Source organism: Zophobas morio, unplaced genomic scaffold, assembly GCF_036711695.1.
Source record: "Zophobas morio isolate AGI-343-1 ecotype UQ-CSIRO unplaced genomic scaffold, CSIRO_AGI_Zmor_V1 ptg000006l, whole genome shotgun sequence".
Classification (NCBI taxonomy): domain Eukaryota; kingdom Metazoa; phylum Arthropoda; class Insecta; order Coleoptera; family Tenebrionidae; genus Zophobas; species Zophobas morio.
The window spans coordinates 1,218,251-1,243,972 of NW_026972111.1; the positions used below are offsets into that span (position 1 = coordinate 1,218,251).

Sequence of the window (25,722 nt, forward strand, 5' to 3'; positions counted from 1 at the left end):
AATATTGAAGTCTTGAACAACTAAAAGACGAGATTGGCCTACAATTTTGATTTGTTTTGCGAAAATTAGGATGCTTCGAAGAAAATTTGAAGACAGATTCATAAAGAACCAGTGCACAAGTATGTTATTTTAAAAATTTAAACACTACTTATTATGAAAAAAATTGAGGGGATGATTACAAAAATTTTAGTTAGCGTTTTACCGTCTACATGATACTCCTAATATAATTACAAAATTTGACAAAATTGATTGATTTTGAATTTCGCGAAAAACTTGATGACCGAGTTTTTATAGTCATTTTTTTTGGAATATAAAATAGTGAAAACAAAAGAATTAATTATCAATTGTAATTTCTTGGACGAAAAGTTATTATTCGTCAAAAAAACTATCATAACTACTAAAAAAAAAATTGTTTACACTACAGAGGTAGGCAGCACAAAAAACACAGTTCACACCTGAAAAAAAAAACCCAAAATCACATTTCTCTGGAATGCCGATCACTATAGAAGTCAATCAAAATCCAATTGAAGATAATTTTTATCAGAATGAAAATTTTCTTCATTCATTAATCATTACGCAACGCACTCGACACAACAAGAAAAAAACAAACAATGAAAGGTGATTCATCCGATTTAACATGAAGCATAAACCCGAGAAAACCTCGCGTTCGTTTCCTCAGACATAATCACAACGCAAAACCACGAACGCACCTCGAATCCACCTGACACGAAACCCCAATTGATATAATCTTATCAAAACAAAAGTGGGAAAAATAAGATAAGACTGATAAGACGCTGTGTCACACATCATACAATCGAAAAATGGTAACGTATTTGCCCTTTTAAACACTCTATAATGTCAGTTAACAATTGCAGAAGTTTCACATCTTCGTTCTTCTTTTTTGCTACATTTCTATTGCCAATGGAGAAGACCCTGACAGTATTTGCAACTCTTGTAGTTGTTCGACGAGCGACAACGCCCAAGTCATGAACATAAACTGCGTGAACAGGAAGTTGCAACATGTAGGGGGTTATTGGGACGTCAAAAACGAAACGAAATTTGTGAAGATCAGTTTCGCCGGGAGTGACATGCCAACCTTGGAAGCTATGCCTCAGACCCGCGCTGAAGTAGAGATTGTCTTGACTAGGTGCAACATCAGGTATCTCAGGCCGAGTTTGTTCGCAGACACTCCAAACGTAAAATTTGTGGATTTGAGCCACAACAACCTGCCAGGTTGGTTTCGTTTCAAAGATCCGAATTTCCAAATCTTTCGCTTTTTTTCTAAATTACAGCTGAAGAAATCTCCTCTGACAAGTTCAGAGGTCCCTACAACAACACCATCTACGAACCCATCGCCTTGGAACACCTCGACCTCTCCTACAACCAAATCCACACCCTACTCAAAAACGTGTTCGAGCACATGCCCAACCTAAAAATCCTCAACGTAGAAGGCAACGACTTCAAAGTTTTGGACGCCCATACGCAACTGGCTCTATCGTCGATTCGTGGCTTACAAGTAAGCAAACACTGTCCAGGTTTGACAAACCTAATCACATTTTGACAGGATCTAAACCTGGCCAACAACGAACTCACTGAAATGATAGTCGGAGCTATCGACGCACACGAGAACCTAACTCATCTCGACTTGTCCAGGAACTTGTTGGATTTCGTTCCACCTAGTTTGGCACACATTGGGAAAAGTTTGGAAGTTTTGAACGTGGACGGAAATCCACTCATCGAGTTCGCGTCGGAAACGTTTCTCGGTTTGGGGAACATCACCGAACTGTCCGCGAACAACCTAACCATGCTTACGTACATCAACGCGAACACTTTTGCAGCCATGCCGAAACTGAAGAAGCTGAGTCTTTCGGACAATTTCCTGCTGGTGGATATCGACAGGGAGGCTTTTGGTATCAACCAAACACTGGAAGAGGTAATGATTTTAGTTCACTGGTCGTTAGTTTTCAACTTTGTCCAATTAGTTCTACTTGAATAACAACGAACTCTATCGTCTCGACTACAAACTTCTCCCATGGTCACAACTCCACGTCTTCCAATTCAAAGAAAACCCCCTAGAATGTTCGTGTGATCTCTACAACATCACCACCCAACTTTCTGCTGACATAATGCGCGAGGAAGACGGACCATATTGTGAAGATCCTAGAACTGGACGTAGTATTCGTGTGTTCTACTTGAAAAGCGACATTTGTTCGTATAAAGTAGGGATTTTAAGACGGTAGTGTCACGATTTAAATTTTTGCCTTTTCAGCGAGAATTATCCTCACATATAGATTATATTCAGCATCATTTCTCTATGGTGAGGGTGGCTTTGGTTATCTTGTGTGTCACTGTCTTGATCGCTGGTATTTTGGCGGCCATCTTGGGTTTCGTGCGGTATAAGAAGTATAGAAGAGAGTCGAATTATCCATATGCTTCTCAGATTGCTTACAATCCTATAGCCACCACACCAAAGTACTGAAGAAAGGCTACATCTGAAGTGTTACCTTAATTCAATTTTTTTTTAATTTTCGTTTTTTATAAAATAAATTTTTATAAATGAAATGCACTCGATTTTTTCTTTGCAAAGGAAAATGACAAGAATTTTCTGCCTTGTCTATCTTTTTCTTTGAGAAGTATTGTATTATATGTAATCGAGTCTATCGGACGACTGGCCACTTTCATGTTTTCTCGACGTTTCATGAGCTTCAGAGTACGAAAAATATGTCTCGTGCTTCCATCTGTCCCGATTTTTATTAAATATGTGTTATTTAAATGTTAAAAAGTCACATAGTGCTGAACTTGTAGATTATGAATCCGGGTTGAATTTTCAACCTAGACATCGAGATTTTTCGAAAAAAAAAAAAAATCAAAATTGTGGATATGTATAACAACTTTTCGATTTCTCAAGTTTCCGAATTTTCGATGATTCAACTTTACTCAATTTTTCAGTTTTGGGACTTTTCGGTATTTCAGTGTTGGAATTTTTCGATGGTTCAGTTTTACGATTTTCCAATTGTTCGACTTTTCAATTTTTTGATTTTTCATTTGTGTAATTGTCGATTTCTTGACTTTCCAGGTTTTTGATGTTTCAATTTTTCGACTTTTAAACTGCCCGATTTTTTTATTCGATTTTTTGCCATCTCGATTTAAACAATTTTTCCATTTCTCCATTTTTTTAATTTTCGTCGATTTCTTGATGTTTAAGTTTTAAGATTTTTCAATTTTTTAAAATGTTGACATTTCTAGATCTGTGATTTCTCGATTGATCGATTTTTTGACGCTCCGACTTTTCCGATTTTTTGATTTTTCCATTTATGGATTTCTCAATTTTTCGATTCTTCAATTTTTCGACACTTCAATTTTTCAAATTTTATATTTTTCGATTTCTCCATTTTTCAACTTCTCAGTTAAATTTTTCGGTTTTTTATTCTTCAGTTTTTCGATTTTTCAATTTCTTGATTTTCAATTACTCGATGTTTCAGTGTTGAGATTTTTCAATTTATCAATTCCTCAAATGTTCGATTACTTGTTTTTTCATTTTCTGATGTTTGAGTTTTCCGGTTTTTCAATTTTTTGATGTTTCTTTCGACTTCGCGATTTTTGAATTTCACATCCCTAAATTTTTCAATTTTTTTGTTTCGATTACTACTTTCGATTTTTTGGTTGTTAAATTTTTCGATTTCTCAATTTTTCAAATTTTCATTTTTTTAATTCTTCAATTTTTGAATTTTTTTATTTTTCGATTTTTTGACATCTCGATTATTCGATTTCTCGATCTTCTAATGTTTCGATTTTTTTTTCGACTTTCCGATTGTCCAATTTTTCCAATCTTTCATTTTTTGCATTTTTCAATTTTTCGACTTTTAAACTTTTCGGTTTTTTGATTCGATTTCTCGACATCTCGGTTTTTTGATTGTCTACGTTTTAAGATTTTCTAATTTTAGGTTTCTTAAATTTTTTTATTTTTCAATTTTTTAAATTTTGATTTTCCAAATTTTCGATTTTTCGATTAATGGCTTTTTTGACGTTTCGATTTTTCGATTTTTTGATTTCCCCATTTATAGTATAGATCTTTGAATTGGATTGTTTGATTTTTTAGGTTTTCAATTCTTCAATTTTTCAGGTTTGTGATTCTTGAATTTTTCGACATTTCAATTTTTCAATTTTTAAAATTTTAGATTTTTTGATTTCTCGATTTCCAGTTTTTTGATGTTTCGATTTGGGATTATTAAATTTTTTTAATTTTTCGATTTTTAAACTTTTTAATTTCTCGATTTTTCGATTTTGGACTATTTCGATTTACAATTCTAATGTTTCGCTTTCTCTTTTTTCGATTTTTTGATTGTACAATTTTTCGATCTTTCAGTTTTTGGATTTTTTAATTTTTCGATTTTCTGACAACTCGGTTTTTCGATATCTCAATTAATCGATTTTTTGACGATTCGATCTTTCAATGTCTAGATTTTTGGATTTTTCGATTTTTTAGTTTTTCAATTTTTTAGGCTTGTGCTTTAAAATTTTTCCATATTTCACTTTTGGGATTTCTCAATATTTCGATTTTTTGAGTTCTTGATTTTTCAACTTCTCGGTTAGATTTTTTGTTTTTTTTTATTCTACAATTTTTCGATTTCACTTTTCTCGATTTCTCAATCATTTGATGTTTCGATTTTTCGATTGTCCAATTTTTCATACTCGATCTTTCAATTTTTCGATTCTTAAAATTTTAGATTTTTCGATTTCTTGCTTTTTGGTTTTTCGATTTAAATAATTTTTCCGTTTTTCCATTTTTTAAATTTTTATCGATTTCCTAATGTTTAAGATTTTTCATTTTGATGTTTCTAAATCTTCTCGATTGATCGATTTTTTGACGTTCCGGCTTTCCCGATTTTTTGGTCTTTCCATTTATAAATTTTTCAATGTTTAGATTTCTCGATCTTTCGATTTTTCAGTTTTTCAATTTTTCAGATTTTTGGTTTTTCACTTTCAGTTTTGGGATTTCTTAATATATATTTCGATTCTTCAATTTTTCGACATTTAAATTTCTCAAATTTTAGATTTTTCGATTTCTTCATTTTTTAACTTTTCGGTTTTTTATTCTTCAATTTTTCCACTTTTCAATTTCATGATTTTCAATTTTTCAGTGTTGAGAATTTTTAATTTTTTAATTCTTCAATTTCGATTTCTCGACTTTTCATTTTTTGTTTCGATTTTTCGGTTCTTAAATTTGAAGTTTTTCGATTTCTGGATGTTCCAGTTTTTTGATGTTTCGATTTTTCGACTTCTTGGTTTTAGATTTTCCATCTTTTTTAATTTTTCGATTTTACAAGTTTTCGAATTTTTGACATCTCGACTATTCCATTTCTCGATCTTTCAGTTTTTGCATTTGCCAATTTTTCGACTTTTAAACTTTTCCAGTTTTTGATTCGATTTCTTAACATCTCGGTTTTTTAATTTAAACAATTTTTCGACTTCGGATTTTCGATGTCAATTTTCTGATTTTAAGGTTTAAAATTTTTTAATCTCTCGTTTCTTAATTTTTTCGATTTTTCATTTTTTTTAATTTTTGACGTTTCTAAATTTTCGATTTTTTGACGATTCGACTTTCCGATCTTTTTTATTTTCCCATTTATAATAGTTTAGACCTTTCAATGTTTAGATTTCTGGATTTTTTGATTTTTTAGTTTTTCAATTCTTCAATTTTTCAGGTTTGTGATTTTTAAATTTTTCCACATTTCACTTTTGGGATTTCTCAATAATTCGATTTTTCAGTTTGTCGATATTTTAATTTTTCAATTTTTAAAATTTTAGATTTTTCGAGTTCTTGATTTTCCAACTTCTCGGTTCAATTTTCGAATTTTATTTTTTCGTTTTGAGTTTTCTCGATTTCTCAATCATTTGATGTTTCGATTTTTCGATTGTCCAATTTACCATTGTCGATACTTCAATTTTTCGACTTCTTGGCGGTAGATTTTTATTTATTTTTTTTAACTTTTCAATTTTTTTATTTTTTTATTTTTCGATATTGGGCTATTTCCATTTCCAATTTTTTGACTTCTCGAATATTCGTTTTCTCGATCTTCAAATGTTTCGATCTCTTTCTTTTTCGATTTTGCGATTGTCGAATTTTTCAGTTTTGGATTTTTCAATTTTTCTATTTTTAAACTTTTCGGTTTTTTAATTCCATTTCTTGATATTTCCGTTCTTTTTATTCGATTTCTTGACATCTCGGCTTTTCGATTTAAATAATTTTTCGACTTCGAATTTTCAATTCGTCAATTTTCTGATGTTTAAGTTTTAAGATTTTTCACTTTTTCGATTCTTAAATTTTTCGATTTCTCGATTCATTGATTTTTTGACGATTCGTCTTTTCAATTTTTTGATTTTCCCATTTATAATACAGACTTATAGTTTTTCAATTTTTTAGGCTTGTGATTTTTCAATATTTCGATTCCTTAGCTTCCCGACATTTCCATTTTTCAATTTTCAAAATTTTAGATTTTTCGTTTCCTTTTATTCTTCAATTTTTCGATTCGGTTTTTCTCAATTTCTCAATCATTTGGTGTTTCGATTTTTTGACTTCTCGATCTTCCAATATCTCGATTTAAACAATTTTCCGGCTTCGAATTTTCGATTTGTCAATTTTCTGATGTTTAAGTTCCAAGATTTTTCAATTTTTCGATCCCTAAATTTTTTGATTTTTCAATTTTTTAATATTTGACGGTTGTATATTTTCGATTTTTCGATTATACGATTTTCCGCTATTTTAACTGTTTGAATTTTTAAATTCTTGATTTTTCAGATTTTCTATTATTCCATGTTCAAAATTTCATCTGGGTTGTTCAATTTTTTTACACTTTAATTTTATCGATTTTTTGATGTTTTGATTGCTCAAACGATCGGATTTCGAGATTAAAGATAAAGATAAGAAGAAATACAAATACACAGATGGAAATATTGATAAGAAAATCCCGCCACTGGGCTAAATTAACATTTTATTTACAAATTTCCTGAACCTACTTTTCACCTCGACATAAAGTAGAGTTGGCAACAATGCACAACTTTGTCACGATCAGATAAAACTTTTCCCCGAAGCAAACATAATTCACACTTATCTACGATAACACAAATGATATGAAATCACCTATGTCTGTGTGTATTACGAATTGATATCGCATCCCAGAGCAGGTTAAAAATGGTGAGTACACTCCCTAAAATAATTCAAATAAAAAAAAAACTTTTCCAGCTGTTTTTCCACCTGTTCTTCTATTTCCTGGTAACCTCAGCAGAAGAAACCTACGAAAATTCAACTGAAATCTGTCAACGATGCTCCTGCAACGACGCCCAAATTTTCGAATTAGACTGCAGCAACGAATCGTTAACATTAATGTTAGCAAACTGGCCAACCCAGAAACCCATCAAGGCTACCTTCACAGGAAACAACTTCACCAAGCTCGAAAAACTCCCCCCCACTGAGTCTTCCGTGGAAATCGTCCTCTCAAAATGCAACATCCAGTATCTGGATCCTGCCGTTTTTGATACCGCTACTAAGACGAAATTGGTGGATTTGAGCTACAACCTTCTGGTTTCCGAAGAAGTGACTTCTGATAAGTTTCGGGGACCAATCAAGGACAATCGACCACAACCAATAGGCATCGAGGATTTGAATTTGGCCTATAACAAAATCCACTCTTTGAATAAAGACGTGTTCGAGTTCTTGCCGAATTTGACAAGGTTGAATTTGGAAGGGAACGACTTTAGAGTGTTGGATGCTCATACTCAGTTGGCTCTAGCGAACGTTCCAGGGCTCACGGTAGGCTTAGATGTCGTCAGTGTGTGGATGCCGTTTTTGATTTGATTTGTAGAGTCTCAATTTGGCGAACAATGAATTGACGGAGTTGATTCCTGACGCTATCGAGAAGCTAACGAAATTAGTGGAGTTGGACTTGTCGAAGAACGATTTGGATTTTGTTCCCTACAGTTTAGAGACGGTGGGGACGAGTCTCGAAGTGTTGATTGTGGATGACAACCCGATTTTTGAAATGGCAGAAAACACATTTTCGAGTAAGTGTGTTACTAGAGCGAAAATTTGGACACCACAAGTGTGACTCTTTCAGAACTGCCCAACATCGTCGAAATCTCCGCTAACAACCTCACCCAACTCACCCATATCAACGCGAGCACGTTTGCCTCAAACCTCAAACTAACCAAATTGAATCTGCGCAACAATGTCGCCCTCCAAGCCATCGACCCGGCTGCCTTCTCGCCTCAATCAACCCTCAAGGAGGTAGTGCCTCACATCAAACCGACAACCTCAAACAGACTCAATTTCAGCTCCACCTGGACAACACCAACCTCACCGGCCTGCCGCTTTCTCTCCTCAACTGGACATCGCTCGACAGCCTCACTCTACAGGGTGCACCCCTCACGTGCAACTGCGACCTCTTCCGCATCTCCGCCTCGCTGCCTCATACCGCCAACAACAACGAAGACGGGCCGATCTGTACCCACCCCCTCACCTCAATCCGCAACCACATCCTTTTTTTCAGTAGCGACATCTGTGAGGCAAAAAAACCTATTAACAAAACAAAAGAAGACCCTGATAGTATTTGCAAATCCTGTGGTTGTTGGACAAGCGAGGATGACCTAGTTATGAACATAAACTGCGCCAACAAGAATTTGGAACATGTAGGGGGTTATTGGGAAGTCAAAAAGGAAACGAAATTTGTGAAGATCAGTTTCGCCGGGAATGAGATGCCAACCTTGGAAGCTATGCCTCAGACCGACGCCGTGGTAGAGATTGTCTTGACTAGGTGCAACATCAGGTATCTCAGGCCGAGTTTGTTCGCTGACACTCCAAATGTGAAGTTTGTGGATTTGAGCTACAACGCTCTGCCAGGTGGGTGTTTAGTATATTTTCTTAGCTTATGCTCTCCCGTTTCGGTCTGTCTGTCTGCCTACTGTGTGTATTAATTTTTATTAGACACATAAACTGTCAAACTACTGGACCGATTGTTGTCAAATTTTGTATGTGTATTATGATTTAATTTTATAAAATACTTCTGCACTTGTAGTGTATGAATCCGGGTTCAGTCTTCACATCAAAATCAAAATTATATAAAATTTGGAATTTATCGTAATCGTGTTATCTCGTTAACTGATGACGTCAACGTGAAATATACAAATATTATGACTGTATATTTCTGGTTTATCAATGCACTCATAGTTTTTAGAATTACTTGTACAGATGATTAAAAAAAAATAATGAATGAGGCAGTTTGAAAAAACGAAAAATTAAAAGGTGCAAAGTTCAAAAATAAAATCCCTAAATTGAAACACCGGAAAATTGAAAAGACAAAGAAAATAAAAGACTAAAATCGGAAAATTGAAAACGCGTGAAATTGCAAATCTAAAACTGGAATCATGCGAAAGTTGGAAAATCAACTTCTGAATTTTCCGATTTTTCAATTCTTCGACTTTTTTATTTCAATGGTTCATTTTTCGAATTTTTTAATTTTAGTTTCTTGATTTTTTTTATTTTTCGATGTTTCAACTTCTCGATTTTTCTATTTTTCGATATTTTAATTGTTTAATTTTTTTAGTTCATCAATGTTTCTATTCCATTTTTATTTTGATAACGATTTTTTGATGTTTCGATTTTTTGGCATGTCCGTTTTGCGATTTTTCAATTTTTAGATGTCTGGAATTTTCAAGTTTTTGATTTCACAATTTTTGATCATTTATTTTCAATTTGGGAATTTTTTAATATTATAATTTTTCGATTTTTTGATGTTTCGATTGCTCGATCTTTCTATTTTTCGGTTTTTCGGATTTAGATTTTTAGGTGTTCAAGTTTTACAATTTTTCCATTTTTTATTCGAAAATTTGAAAAATCGAAAAACTAAAAAGTCGAAAAAATGGTAAAATAGAAAAAGTGAAAAAACGAAAAATTGCAACATCGGAAAAGTGGAAAATCGAAAAATTGCAAAATTGGAAATTGAAGAGACGAAAACCTGAAACATTGAAAAACTAAAAAGAGAAACTTAAAAATCGAAAAAAAAATCAAATAAACAAAAGTTTTAAAATACATTAATTGAAAAACGGAAAAAGTCTAAAATGGTAAAATTGAAAAAGTGAAACATTTTTTAAATTATAGTTATTACTACATACTTAAAATGAAAACTAGAACTGAAGAAATGAAAAACTGAAAAATCGTGAAACTGAAAATTTTCACTCTAAAAGAAAAAAGTTAAATAACAAAGAATATAAAAAACTAAAACGAATAATTGAAGACATAAAAAATTGAAAACTCCTGAAATTACAAATTGAAAATTGTATTGTATAAAATCTGAAAACTGAAACAATCAAAAGTTGTTAAATTAGAAAACTAAAAAATTTAAAATGAAAACTCGAAATTGGAAAAACAAAACTTATAAAATCGGAACACTGAAAAATCGAAAATTTGAAGAAATTAAAAATTAAAACATCGAATAAATGAAAAAGTTATAAAAACCAATCAAATAAAAAAAATCTTAAATCGTAAAAATTTGAAATTTAAAAAAATCATAATTGTTATATATTTATAATGAAAACTTGAAAAATTGCAATCAAAAATTGAAGAAAACAGTAACTGAAAAATCATGAAATTGAAAAAAAAAAATTTAAAAGTCCAAAATTCAAAAATCGAAAAACTGAAACACCGAAAAATTGAAAAAACCAAGAAGATAAAAGACCAAAACGAAAAATTGCCAATCGAAAATTTGAAACATCCAAAAGTTGGAAAATCGACTTCTGGGTTTGTCGATTTTTCAGGTCTTCGATATTTCTATTTCAATTTTTTATTTTTCGAATTTTTATATTTTAGATTTTTTAGTTTTTTGATGTTTCGATTCTTCGACTCCTCAGTTGTTCGACTTTTCGATGTTTCAATTTTTTTATTTTTCGATATTTTAATTGTTTGATTTTCTTTTATTTCATATATTTTTCCAGTTCATCATGTTTCTATTCCATTTTTATTTTAAAAAAGGTTTTTTTTGATCTTTAGAAATCTGCAATTTTCAAATTTTTGGATTTTTCAATTCTGCAATTTTTCGATTTTTTGATGTTTCGATTACTGGATCTTTCTATTTTTCGACTTTTCGGATTTAGATTTTTAGGTTTTTCAATTTTACAATTTTTCCATTTTTTTCGAAAATTTCAAAAATCGAAAAAATGGTAAAAGAGAAAAACTGAAAAAACGAAAACTTGATACTTTGAAAAATTAAAAAGAGAAACTTAAAAATCGAAAAAAAGTTGAAATAACAGAAAAAGTTTAAAAATCCATTAATTGAAAAATAGATAAAATCAAAAAATTGAAAATGTGAAAATTTTTAAAAATTATGATGATTACTACATACATAAAATAAAAACTAGAACTGAAGAAATGAAAAACTGAAAAATCGTGAAACTGAAAATCCAACACTGGAAAATCGAAACATTCAAAAGGCAAGTTCAAAAATCGAAAAATTGAAAACTCGTGAAATTGTAAATCGAAAAATTAAAATATTCAAAATTTGGAAAATCGAAACACTGAAAAAATTAAGAATGGCGAGTTGCTGCATAGCGTAAAATTGAAGAAACGAAAAGCTATCGAAACGTTAAAAAATCGAACCATTGGAGAAATAAAGAAAACAATAATTAAAAATTGAAAAACTGGAAAATTTAAGCTTGCCAGCTCAAAAAAATGCAAATCGAAAAACAAAAAAACTGAAGAATTGGAAAATTAAATTTTTATAATTTGCAGCGGAAGAACTCTCCTCTGAAAACTTCAGAGGTCCCTTCAACAACACCTTCTACGAACCCATCGCCTTGGAACACCTCGACCTCTCCTACAACCAAATCCACACCCTAGTCAACAACCTGTTCGAGCACATGCCCAACATAAAAATCCTGAACCTGGAAGGCAACGACTTCAAAGTTTTGGACATCCAGACGCAACTGGCTCTATCGTCGATACGACGCTTACAAGTAAGCAAAAACTGTCCAGGTTTAACAAACCTAATCACATTTTGACAGGACCTAAACCTGGCCAACAACGAACTCACTGAAATGATAGTCGGAGCTATTGACGCACACGAGAACCTTACTCATCTCGACTTGTCCAGGAACTTGTTGGATTTCGTTCCACCTAGTTTGGCACTAATCGGGAAAAGTTTGGAGGTTTTGAACGTGGACGGAAATCCAATCATTGAGTTCGGGTCGGAAACGTTTCGCGGTTTGTGGAACATCACCGAACTGTCCGCCAACAACCTAACCACGCTTATGTACATCGACGCGAACACTTTTGCAGCGATGCCGAAACTGAAGAAGCTGAGTCTTTCGGACAATTTCCTTTTGATGGATATCGACAGGGAGGCTTTTGGTATCAACCAAACACTGGAAGAGGTAATGATTTTAGTTCACTGATCGTTAGTTTTCAACTTTTTCCAATTAGTTCTACTTGAACAACAACGAACTCTACCGCCTCGACTACAAACTTCTCCCTTGGTCGAAACTCCACGTCTTCCAATTCAAAGAAAACCCCCTAGAATGTTGGTGTGATCTCTACAACATCACCACCCAGCTTTCTGCTAATATAATGCGCGAGGAAGACGAACCATATTGTGAAGATCCTAGAAATGGACGTAGTATTCGTGTGTTCTCCTTGAAAAGCGACATTTGTTCGTACAAAGTAAGGATTTTAAGACGGTAGTGTCACGATTTAAATTTTTGCCTTTTCAGCGAGAATTATCCTCACATAGAGATCATATTCAGTATCATTTCTCTATGGTCACTGTCTTGATCGCTGGTATTTTGGCGGTCATCTTGGGTCTCGTGCGGTATAAGAAGTATAGAAGAGAGTCGAATGATCCATATGCCTCTCAGATTGCTTACAATCCTGTATCCACCAAAGTACTGAAGAAAGGCTACATCTGAGGTGTTACCTTAATTCTATTTTTTTTTTAATTTTCGTTTTTGATAAAATAAATTTTTATAAATGAAATGCACTCGATTTTTTCTTTGCAACAGAAAATGACAATAATTTTTTGCCTTGTCTATCTTTTTCTTTGAAAAGTATTGTAATCGAGACACTTTCATGTTTTCTCGACGTTTCATGAACTCGAGAGTACGAAAATGTGTTTCCTGTTTTAGTCTGTCCGGATTTTTATTAAATATGTGTTATTTAAATGTTAAAAAGTAACATAGTGCTAAACATGTGGTTCATCAATCCGGGTTGAATTTTGAACCTAGACATCGAGATGTTTCGAAAAAAAAAAAAAATCAAAATTGTGGATATGTATAATAATAACTTTTCGATTTCTCAAGTTTTCGAATTTTCGATTTTTCAACTTTAATCAATTTTTCAGTTTTGAGATTTTTCGGTATTTCAGTGTTCAGTAATAATTTTTCGATTTCTCAATTTTCTGATGCTTCAGTTTTACGATTTTTCAATTTTTTGATTTTTTAACGTTTCGACTTCCAAATTTTTTAATTTTCCATTTGTATAATTTTCAACGTTTAGATTCCTCGACCTCCTCAATTCTTCGATTTATCAGTTTCGCGCTTTTGAATATTTCGATCGTTCAATTTCTCGATTTTTCGATTTGGGTTTTTTCGATTTCTTGATTATTTGAAGTTTCAATTTTTCGATTGTCCAATTTTTCAATTTTTTAATTTCAATTTTTCGACTTTTTGGTTTTAAAATTTTCAGTTTTTAATGTTTTTTAAATTTTTTATTTTTCAATTTTTCAATTTCTCGATGTATCAGTTTTTCAATTTTTCGATTTTTAAACTTTTCGATTTTTTTTATTCGATTTCTTGCCATCTCGGTTTTTCGATTTAAACAATTTTTGTCGATTTCCCGATTTTTCAATTTTTTTATTTTTAAATTTTTCGATTTTTCATTTTTTTAAATTTTGACGTTTCAAATCTGTGATTTCTCGATTAATCGATTTTTTGACGTTCCGACTTTTCCGATTTTTTGATTTTTCCATTTATAGATTTCCCAATATTTCGATTCTTCAGTATTTCGACATTTCAATTTTTCAAATTTTAGATTTTTCGATTCCTTCATTTTTCAACTTTTCAGTTAATTTCTCGGTTTTTTATTTTTCAATTTTTCAATTTATCAATTCTTTTTCATTTTCTGATGTTTCAGTTTTACGGTTTTTCAATTTTTTGATGTTTCAAATTCCCGATTCTTCAAATTTTACATCCTTAAATTTTTCAATATTTGATTTTTTTAATTTTTAGAATACTAGAATTTTGGATATCTCGATTTTTCAGTTTTTTTGTTTTTATTACCACTTCTTTCGATTTTCCGGTTCTTACAACTTTTCAATTTGTTTAAATTTTATTTATTTTTCGATTGTTTGACATCTCGATTTTCTAATGTTTCGATTTTTTTTTTCGACTTTTAAACTTTTCGGTTTTTTCATTCGATTTCTTGACATCTCGTTTTATTGATTTCAATAATTTTTTGACTTCGAATTTTCGATTTGTCAATTTTCTGATGTTTAAGTTTTAAGATTTTTTAATTATAGGCTTCTTAAATTTTTTCATTTTTCAATTTTTAAAATTTTGACGTTTCCAAATTTTCGATTTTTCGATTAATGGCTTTTTCGATTTTTTGATTTCCCCATTTATAGTACTATAGTATATAGATCTTTGAATGTTTAGATGTCTCGATTGCTTGATTTTTTAGTTTTTCAATTCTTCAATTTTTCAGGTTTGTGATTTTTTAATTTTTCGACATTTCAATTTTTCAATTTTTAAAATTTTAGATTTTTTGATGTTTCGATTTTGATTTTTAAATTTTTTTAGTTTTTCTATTTTTAAACTTTTTAATTCCTCGATTTTTCGATTTTGGACCATTTCCATTTACAATTTTTCGATTTTTTGACTTCTAGACTATTCGATTTGCTGATTGTATAATTTTTCGATGTTTCAGTTTTTGGATTTTTTAATTTTTCAATTTTCAAACTTGTCGATTTTATGACATCTCGGTTTTTTCGACATTGAATTTTCGATTTCTCAATTTGCTGATGTTCAAGTTCTTTTTAAATTTTTCGATTTCTCAATTAATCGATTTTTTGACGATTCGATCTTTCAATGTCTAGATTTTTTGATATTTCGATTTTTTAGTTTTTCAATTTTTTAGGCTTGTGCTTTTAAATTTTTCCATATTTCACTTTTGGGATTTCTCAATAATTCGATTTTTCGAGTTCTTCATTTTTCAACTTCTCGGTTAGATTTTTCGGTTTTTTTATTCTACAATTTTTCGATTTGACTTTTCTCGATTTATCAATCCTTTGATGTTTCGATTTTTCGATTGTCCAATGTTTCATACTTGATCTTTCAATTTTTCGATTCTTAAAATTTTAGATTTTTCGATTTTTTGATTTTTTATCGATTTCTTGATGTTTAAGATTTTTCAATTTTGACGTTTCTAAATCTCGATTGATTTTTTTTTGACGTTCCGGCTTTCCCGATTTTTTGGTTTTTCCATTTATAGCTTTTTCAGGTTTTTGGTTTTTCACTTTTTCGATATTTCAGTTTTGGGTTTTTTAATTCTTCAATTTCGATTTCTCGACTTTTCATTTTTTTTATTTCGATTTTTCGGTTCTTAAATTTGAAGTTTTTCGATTTCTGGATGTTCAAGTTTTTTGATGTTTCGATTTTTCGACTTCTTGGTTTTAGATTTTCCATCTTTTTTTAATTTTTCGAATTTTTGACATCTCGACTATTCGATTTCTCCGATCTTCTAATGTTTCGATTTTTTTTCGAATTTCCGATTGTTCAATTTTTCCGATCTTTCAGTTTTTGCATTTGCTAATTTTTCGACTTTTAAACTTTTCCAGTTTTTGATTCGACTTCTTACATCTCGGTTTTTTGATTTAAACAAATTTTCGATGTCAATTTTCTGATGTTTAAGGTTTAAGATTTTTTAATTTTTCGTTTCTTAATTATTTCGATTTTTCAATTTTTTTAATTTTTGACGTTTCTAAATTTTCGATTTTTTGATTAGTCGATTTTTTCACGATTCGACTTTCCGATCTTTTTTATTTTCCCATTTATAGTTTAGACCTCTCAATGTTTAGATTTCTGGATTTTTTGATTTTTTAGTTTTTCAATTCTTCAATTTTTCAGGTTTGTGAGTTTTAAATTTTTCCACATTTCCCTTTTGGAATTTCTCAATAATTCGATTTTTCAGTTTGTCGACAATTTTTCAATTTTTAAAATTTTAGATTTTTCGAGTTCTTGATTTTCCAACTTCTCGGTTCAATTTTCGAATTTTATTTTTTCGTTTTGAGGTTTCTCGATTTCTCAATCATTTGATGTTTCGATTTTTCTATTGTCCAATTTACCATTGTCGATACTTCAATTTTTCGACTTCTTGGCGTTAGATTTTTATTTATTTTTTTTAACTTTTCAATTTTTAATTTTTCGATATTGGGTTATTTCCATTTCCAATTTTTTGACTTCTCGAATATTCGATTTCTCGATCTTCAAATGTTTCGATCTCTTTCTTTTTCGATTTTGGGATTGTCGAATTTTTCAGTTTTGAATTTTTCAATTTTTCTATTTTTAAACTTTTCGGTTTTTTAATTCGATTTCTTGATATTTCCGTTCTTTTTATTCGATTTCTTGACATCTCGGCTTTTGGATTTAAATAATTTTTCGACTTCGAATACTCAATTCGTCAATTTTCTGATGTTTAAGTTGTAAGATTTTTCACTTTTTCGATTCTTAAATTTTTCGGTTTCTCGATTCATTGATTTTTTGACGATTCGTCTTTTCAATTTTTTTATTTTCCCATTTATAATATAGACCTTTGATTGTTTAGATTTCTGGATTTTTCGATTTATAGTTTTTCAATTTTTTAGGCTTGTGATTTTTCAATTTTGGGATTTCTCAATATTTCGATTCCTTAGCTTCTCGACATTTTAATTTTTCAATTTTCAAAATTTTAGATTTTTCGTTTTTTTTTTTATTCTTCAATTTTTCGATTCGGTTTTTCTCAATTTCTCAATCATTTGGTGTTTCGATTTTTTGACTTCTCAATGTTCCAATATTTCGATTTAAATAATTTTCCGGCTTCGAACTTTCGATTTGTCAATTTTCTAATGTTTAAGTTTCAAGATGTTTCAATTTTTCGATTCCTAAATTTTTTGATTTTTCAATTTTTTAATATTTGACGATTGTAAATTTTCGATTTTTCGATTATACGATTTTCCGATATTTTAACTGTTTGAATTTTCAAATTTTTGATTTTTCAGATTTTTTATTATTCCATGTTCAAAATTTCAATTTTGGGAATTTTTCAATTTCTGGGTTGTTCAATTTTTTTACACTTTAATTTTATCGATTTTTTGATATTTTAATTGTTCAATACCAGATGGAAAGATTGATAAGAAAATCCCGCCACTGGGCTAAATTAACATTTTGGTTACAAATTTTCTGAACCTACTTTTCACCTCGACATAAAGTAGAGTTGGCAACAACGCACAACTTTGTCACAATCAGATAAAACTTTTCCCCGCAACAAACATAATTCACACTTATCTACGATAACACAAATGATATGAAATCGCCTATGTCTGTGTATTACGAACCGTAATCGCATCCCAGAGCAGGTTAAAAATGGTGAGTACACTCCCTAAAATAACTCAAATAAAAAAAAACTTTTCCAGCTGTTGTTCCATCTGTTCTTCTATATCCTCGTAACCTCAGCGGAAGAAACCTACGAAAATTCAACTGACATCTGCAAACGATGCTCCTGCAACGACGCCCAAATTTTCGAACTAGACTGTAGCAACCACAACATAACTTTAATGCTGGCAAATTGGCCAACCCAGAAACCCATCAAGGCTACCTTCACAGGAAACAACTTCACCAAGCTCGAAAAACTCCCCCCCACTGAGTCTTTCGTGGAAATCGTCCTCTCAAAATGCAACATCCAGTCTCTGGATTCTGCCGTTTTTGATACCGCTACTAAGACGAAATTGGTGGATTTGAGCTACAACCTTCTGCTTTCCGAAGAAGTGACTTCTGATAAGTTTCGGGGACCAATCAAGGACAATCGACCACAACCAATAGGCATCGAGGATTTGAATTTGGCCTATAATCAAATCCACTCTTTGAACAAAGACGTGTTCGAGTTCTTGCCGAATTTGACACGGTTGAATTTGGAAGGGAACGACTTTAGAGTGTTGGATGCTCATACTCAGTTGGCTCTAGCGAACGTTCCAGAGCTCACGGTAGGCTTAGATGTCGTCAGTGTGTGGATGTCGTTTTTGATTTGATTTGTAGAGTCTCAATTTGGCGAACAATGAATTGACGGAGTTGATTCCTGACGCTATCGAGAAGCTAACGAAATTAGTGGTGTTGGACTTGTCGAAGAACGATTTGGATTTTGTTCCCTACAGTTTGGAGAAGGTGGGGACGAGTCTCGAAGTGCTGATTGTGGACGACAACCCGATTTTTGAAATGGCAGAAAACACATTTTCGAGTAAGTGTGTTACTAAAGCGAAAATTTGGACACCACAAGTGTGACTCTTTCAGAACTGCCCAACATCGTCGAAATCTCCGCCAACAACCTCACCCAACTCACCCATATCAACGCGAGCACGTTTGCCTCAAACCTCAAACTAACCAAATTGAGTCTGCGCAACAACGTCGCCCTCCAAGCCATCGACCCGGCTGCCTTCTCACCTCAATCAACCCTCAAAGAGGTAGTGCCTTACACCAAACCGACAACCTCAAACAGACTCAATTTCAGCTCCACCTGGACAACACCAACCTCACCGGCCTGCCGCTTTCTCTCCTCAACTGGACATCCCTCGACAGCCTCACTCTACAGGGTGCACCCCTCACGTGCAACTGCGACCTCTTCCGCATCTCCGCCTCGCTGCCTCATACCGCCAACAACAACGAAGACGGGCCGATCTGTACCGACCCCCTCACCTCAAACCGCAACCACATCCTTTTTTTCAGTAGCGACATCTGTGAGGCAAAAAAACCTATTAACAAAACAAAAGAAGATCCTGATAGTATTTGCACATCCTGTGGTTGTTGGACAAGCGAGGATGACCTAGTTATGAACATAAACTGCGCCAACAAGAATTTGGAACATGTAGGGGGTTATTGGGAAGTCAAAAAGGAAACGAAATTTGTGAAGATCAGTTTCGCCGGGAATGAGATGCCAACCTTGGAAGCTTTGCCTCAGACCGACGCCGTGGTCGAGATTGTCTTGACTAGGTGCAACATCAGGTATCTCAGGCCGAGTTTGTTCGCTGACACTCCAAATGTGAAGTTTGTGGATTTGAGCTACAACGCTCTGCCAGGTGGGTGTTTAGTATATTTACTTAGCTTATGTTCTCCCGTTTCGGTCTGTCTGTCTGCCTACTGTGTGTATTAATTTTTATTAGACACATAAACTCCCAAACTACTGGACCGATTGTTGTCAAATTTTGTATGTGTATTATGATTTAATTTTATACAATACTTCTGCACTTGTAGTGTATGAATCCGGGTTCAGTCTTCACATCAAAATCAAAATTATATAAAATTTGGAATTTATCGTAATCGTGTTATCTCGTTAACTGATGACGTCAACGTGAAATATACAAATATTATGATATTATATTTCTGGTTTATCAATGCACTCATAGTTTTTTGAATTACTTGTACAGATGATTCAAAAAAATTAATGAATGAGGCAGTTTACTGTATTGATTAAATTAGGAACAGATTTTAACTTATAAGGCTTATCATAAAAAAAATCGTTAAATCAATTCTTACAAATTTTCGAAAAATCTGCAGCAATTTTTTTTCTGTAGTTTTTCAATTTTTAATTTTTCGATTTTTCAATTCAAGTTTTCAAGTTCATACATTTTCGTTTTTTTCTTTCCCATATTTTTTCAACGTTTCTTTTGACATAATTTTCTGTTTACTCAATTTTTCAATGCCTCGATTTTAATTTCTTTCAATTTTCAATACTTTGATTTTGCACTTTTTCGATTTTTAAGTTTCGAAATTTTTATCTTTCGAATTTACATTTTTTTTCTTCAATTTTTCAAATTCTTGATTTCCAGTATTTGGATTTTTGAAAGTTTTTATCAAATACTTTTGGTTATTTCATTTTGATTTTTCAATTTTTCCATTTTTGTTATTCGAAAAGTTGAAAAATCGAAAAACTCAAAAATCGGAAAAATGGAAAATCAAAATTACAAAACGAAAAACTAAAGACACCAAAAACTAAAGCATTGAAAAACAAAAAATTGAAAAATCTAAAATTGAAAAAACGAAAAATTGAAAAATCATGAAATTGACAAATCTAAAACTGAAAAAACGAAAAATTAAAAGGTGCAAAGTTCAAAAATAAAATCCCTAAATTGAAACACCGGAAAATTGAAAAGACAAAGAAAATAAAAGACGAAAACGAAAAATTGCAAATCGAAAAACTGAAGAAATGAAAAATTGAAAAATCGGAAAATTGAAAACGCGTGAAATTGCAAATCTAAAACTGGAATCATGCGAAAGTTGGAAAATCAACTTCTGAATTTTCCGATTTTTCAATTCTTCGACTTTTTTATTTCAATGGTTCATTTTTCGAATTTTTTAATTTTAGTTTCTTGATTTTTTTTATTTTTCGATGTTTCAACTTCTCGATTTTTCTATTTTTCGATATTTTAATTGTTTAATTTTTTTAGTTCATCAATGTTTCTATTCCATTTTTATTTTGATAACGATTTTTTGATGTTTCGATTTTTTGGCATGTCCGTTTTGCGATTTTTCAATTTTTAGATGTCTGGAATTTTCAAGTTTTTGATTTCACAATTTTTGATCATTTATTTTCAATTTGGGAATTTTTTAATATTATAATTTTTCGATTTTTTGATGTTTCGATTGCTCGATCTTTCTATTTTTCGGTTTTTCGGATTTAGATTTTTAGGTGTTCAAGTTTTACAATTTTTCCATTTTTTATTCGAAAATTTGAAAAATCGAAAAACTAAAAAGTCGAAAAAATGGTAAAATAGAAAAAGTGAAAAAACGAAAAATTGCAACATCGGAAAAGTGGAAAATCGAAAAATTGCAAAACTGGAAATTGAAGAGACGAAAACCTGAAACATTGAAAAACTAAAAAGAGAAACTTAAAAATCGAAAAAAAATCAAATAAACAAAAGTTTTAAAATACATTAATTGAAAAACGGAAAAAGTCTAAAATGGTAAAATTGAAAAAGTGAAACATTTTTTAAATTATAGTTATTACTACATACTTAAAATGAAAACTAGAACTGAAGAAATGAAAAACTGAAAAATCGTGAAACTGAAAATTTTCACCCTAAAAGAAAAAAGTTAAATAACAAAGAATATAAAAAACTAAAACGAATAATTGAAGACATAAAAAATTGAAAACTCCTGAAATTACAAATTGAAAATTGTATTGTATAAAATCTGAAAACTGAAACAATCAAAAGTTGTTAAATTAGAAAACTAAAAAATTTAAAATGAAAACTCGAAATTGGAAAAACAAAACTTATAAAATCGGAACACTGAAAAATCGAAAATTTGAAGAAATTAAAAATTAAAACATCGAATAAATGAAAAAGTTATAAAAACCAATCAAATAAAAAAAATCTTAAATCGTAAAAATTTGAAATTTAAAAAAATCATAATTGTTATATATTTATAATGAAAACTTGAAAAATTGCAATCAAAAATTGAAGAAAACAGTAACTGAAAAATCATGAAATTGAAAAAAAAAAATTTAAAAGTCCAAAATTCAAAAATCGAAAAACTGAAACACCGAAAAATTGAAAAAACCAAGAAGATAAAAGACCAAAACGAAAAATTGCCAATCGAAAATTTGAAACATCCAAAAGTTGGAAAATCGACTTCTGGGTTTGTCGATTTTTCAGGTCTTCGATATTTCTATTTCAATTTTTTATTTTTCGAATTTTTATATTTTAGATTTTTTAGTTTTTTGATGTTTCGATTCTTCGACTCCTCAGTTGTTCGACTTTTCGATGTTTCAATTTTTTTTATTTTTCGATATTTTAATTGTTTGATTTTCTTTTATTTCATATATTTTTCCAGTTCATCATGTTTTTATTCCATTTTTATTTTAAAAAAGGTTTTTTTTGATCTTTAGAAATCTGCAATTTTCAAATTTTTGAATTTTTCAATTCTGCAATTTTTCGATTTTTTGATGTTTCGAATGCTGGATCTTTCTATTTTTCGACTTTTCGGATTTAGATTTTTAGGTTTTTCAATTTCACAATTTTTCCATTTTTTTTTCGAAAATTTCAAAAATCGAAAAAATGGTAAAAGAGAAAAACTGAAAAAACGAAAACTTGATACTTTGAAAAACTAAAAAGAGAAACTTAAAAATCGAAAAAAAGTTGAAATAACAGAAAAAGTTTAAAAATCCATTAATTGAAAAATAGAAAAAATCTAAAAATTGAAAATGTGAAAATTTTTAAAAATTATAATGATTACTACATACATAAAATAAAAACTAGAACTGAAGAAATGAAAAACTGAAAAATCGTGAAACTGAAAATCCAACACTGGAAAATCGAAACATTCAAAAGGCAAGTTCAAAAATCGAAAAACTGAAAACTCGTGAAATTGTAAATTGAAAAATTAAAATATTCAAAATTTGGAAAATCGAAACACTGAAAAAATTAAGAATGACGAGTTGCTGCATAGCGTAAAATTGAAGAAACGAAAAATTGAAAATTTGTAAAAATAAAGAAAATAAAATATTTGAAGAAATAAGGAATTAAAGAATACAAAAATTGCTAAATCTAAAAATTGAAGAAACGAAAAATTGAAAAAACCAAAAGCTATCGAAGCGTTAAAAAATCGAACCATTGAAGAAATAAAGAAAACAAAAATTAAAAATTGAAAAACTGGAAAATTTAAGTTTGCCAGCAAAAACAAAAAAAAATTGAAGAATTGGAAAATTAAATTTTTATAACTTGCAGCGAAAGAACTCTCCTCTGAAAACTTCAGAGGTCCCTTCAACAACACCTTCGCCTTGGAACACCTCGACCTCTCCTACAACCAAATCCACACCCTAGTCAACAACCTGTTCGAGCACATGCCCAACATAAAAATCCTCAACCTGGAAGGCAACGACTTCAAAGTTTTGGACATCCAGACGCAACTGGCTCTATCGTCGATACGACGCTTACAAGTAAGCAAAAACTGTCCAGGTTTGAAAAACCTAATCACATTTTGACAGGACCTAAACCTGGCCAACAACGAACTCACTGAAATGATAGTCGGAGCTATCGACGGACACGAGAACCTAACTCATCTCGACTTGTCCAGGAACTTGTTGGATTTCGTTCCACCTAGTTTGGCACACATCGGGAAAAGTTTGGAAATTTTGAACGTGGACGGAAATCCAATCATCGAGTTCGTGTCGGAAACGTTTCGCGGTTTGTGGAACATCACCGAACTGTCCGCGAACAACCTAACCATGCTTAAGTACATCAACGCGACCACTTTTGCAGCCATGCCGAAACTGAAGAAGCTGAGTCTTTCGAATAACACCCTTTTGGTAGATATTGACAGAGAAGCTTTTGGCGTCAACCAAACATTGGAAGAGGTAAATAGTCGATTTTTGTGGCGCAATTTTAATTTTTTCTCGAACTAGCTCTACTTGAACAACGATGCACTCTACCACCTCGACTACAAACTTCTCCCATGGTCACAACTCCACATTTTTGAATTCAAAGACAACCCTTTGAAATGTTCGTGTGATCTTTACAACATCACCACCCAACTTGCTGCTGATATAATGCGCGAGAAAGATGGTCCACATTGCGAAGATCCAAGAACCGAAAACATCATTCCAGTGTTCAAGTTGGAAAGCGACATCTGTTTGGAGAATGTAAGATTTTAATTTGTTAATGTCACGACTTGAGTTTTTGTCATTTCAGCTGCCACTGCCTTCACACAAAAATCACCTGGAACATCATTTATCCACAGTGAGGGTAGTCATCATAGTGATGTGTGTCACTGCTTCGATTGCTGCCATTTTGGTTGCCATCTTGGGTTTCGTGCGGTATAAGAGGTACAGAAGAGAGACGAGTTATCCGTACGCATCTCAGATTGCTTATAATCCTATATCTAGTACATCAAGGTATTAACATGTAAACTATTAAGTGTATTCTAAACACAATTTTAAATTTAATTATTTAATAAAGTCTCTACTAAGGTAAGTACATTCATTTTTACTTCCCGAGCGTACGCTAAAGATGTCCATCGATCGAGTGGCTACTTCCATGTTTTCATATTTCAATTTTTCGACACTTCAATTTTCCAATGTCGACTTTTTCGATTTTTAAATTTCAAATATTTGAACTTTTTGATATTTCGGTTTTTCAATTTTTTGTTAATTTTAATTAGTCAATTTTTAGATTTTTCGATTTTATATTTTTTAGTTTTTTGATGTTTCGATTTTTCGATTTTTCAGTTCTTCGATGTTTCTATTCTTTTTCTATTTAAATGGGAATTGTTGAATTTTTTTATTTTTAAAATTTTTAATGTTAATTTTTCGATTTTTCAACTTTTCGATTCTTAAAATTTTTTGATTTCTCAATTTCTCGTTTTAGCGATATTCCGATGCACTTTTCCCCGGTGGTTATTTGCTCGCAGAATTTTTCGAATTTTGTGATTTCTTGATTAATCGCGATTTCGATTTATGCATTTTTTTATTTTTCGATTTGTCGGTTTTCCGATTTTTCAGTTTTTCGATTTCTCAATTTTTCAGTACTTCGATGTCTCTATTGTATTTCTATTTTGGGAATTCTTCAATTCTTTGACTTTTAATTTTTTAATTTTAATTTTTCAATTTTATGATGTTTTGATTGTTCGATCGTCGTATTTTTGGACTTTCGCAAATTTTTTTTTTGGTTTTCGATTTGTAAAATTTTTTATTTCTCAAAATCTCGATTTTCCGCTGTTTCAATTTTTCGATTGTTTGATTTTTCAGTTTTTTGAATTTTCGATAAGCACTTTTTTCCGTTAGTTATGTGCTTTTTTGATTGCTCGATTTTTCGATATTTCAGTTTTTGAATTTTTCTATTTCGATTCTTCAATTTTTCCGTATTTCTATTTTTCAATTTTTCGAATTTTTAACTATAATTTTTTAATTTTCCGAATTTTTGAGCATTTGTTCCATTGGTTATTTGCTTGTATAATTTTTCCAATTTTTATTAGATTTTAGTTTTTTTTATTTTTTTGATACGTTTTTTTCGACTTTTAAAATAAATTGTTGATGTTTCGATATTTCTTGATTATCGAGAATTCGATACTTCAATTTTTTGGTTGCTCGATTTCTCGATTTTTTTAATTGATTTTTCTATTTTCCGATGTTTTGATTTTTAAAATTTTCCTATTTCCCAATTTTTAAATATTTAATTTTTCGATTTTCCGATTCTTAAATTTTTTGAATTGTGGATTTACGATTTCTCGATTTTTTTCGACATTCTAATTTTAATTTTTTTTTTTGTAATTTTATATTTTTCGATTTATGCATTTTTTTATTTTTCAACTTCTCGATGTTCCAGTTTTTGAATTTTTCGTTGTTTCTATTTTTCGATTTGTCGGTTTTCCGATTTTCAGTTTTTCGATTTCTCAATTTTTCAGTACTTCGATGTTTCTATTGTATTTCTATTTTAATAACGA

At 31.0% G+C, this 25,722-nt stretch overlaps 4 protein-coding genes across 5 annotated transcripts in view; 3 read left to right on the top strand and 1 right to left on the bottom strand.

Moving 5' to 3' along the window:
• LOC135123301 (uncharacterized) overlaps positions 1-25,722 on the bottom strand; it is a 106,821-nt gene that overhangs the window by 29,057 nt on the left and 52,042 nt on the right. The gene's annotated exons all lie outside the window — the stretch shown is intronic.
• On the top strand, positions 716-2,563 carry LOC135123302 (phospholipase A2 inhibitor beta-like). Its single transcript, XM_064047830.1, has 6 exons — positions 716-824; positions 876-1,233; positions 1,293-1,516; positions 1,565-1,933; positions 1,983-2,219; positions 2,270-2,563. The coding sequence occupies exons 1-6, from the start codon at positions 822-824 to the stop codon at positions 2,477-2,479; spliced, it is 1,401 nt and encodes a 466-aa protein (XP_063903900.1). The 5' UTR covers positions 716-821; the 3' UTR covers positions 2,480-2,563.
• On the top strand, positions 6,999-13,018 carry LOC135123299 (uncharacterized). The gene is made up of 9 exons (XM_064047826.1): positions 6,999-7,195; positions 7,244-7,810; positions 7,863-8,061; positions 8,115-8,284; positions 8,332-8,896; positions 11,780-12,003; positions 12,052-12,420; positions 12,470-12,706; positions 12,757-13,018. The coding sequence occupies exons 1-9, from the start codon at positions 7,193-7,195 to the stop codon at positions 12,949-12,951; spliced, it is 2,529 nt and encodes an 842-aa protein (XP_063903896.1). The 5' UTR covers positions 6,999-7,192; the 3' UTR covers positions 12,952-13,018.
• Positions 17,461-24,254, top strand: LOC135123298 (uncharacterized). The gene is made up of 9 exons (XM_064047825.1): positions 17,461-17,661; positions 17,709-18,275; positions 18,328-18,526; positions 18,580-18,749; positions 18,797-19,361; positions 23,010-23,221; positions 23,270-23,638; positions 23,687-23,923; positions 23,973-24,254. Exons 1-9 carry the CDS (start codon positions 17,659-17,661, stop codon positions 24,180-24,182), a joined length of 2,532 nt encoding a protein of 843 aa, XP_063903895.1. The 5' UTR covers positions 17,461-17,658; the 3' UTR covers positions 24,183-24,254.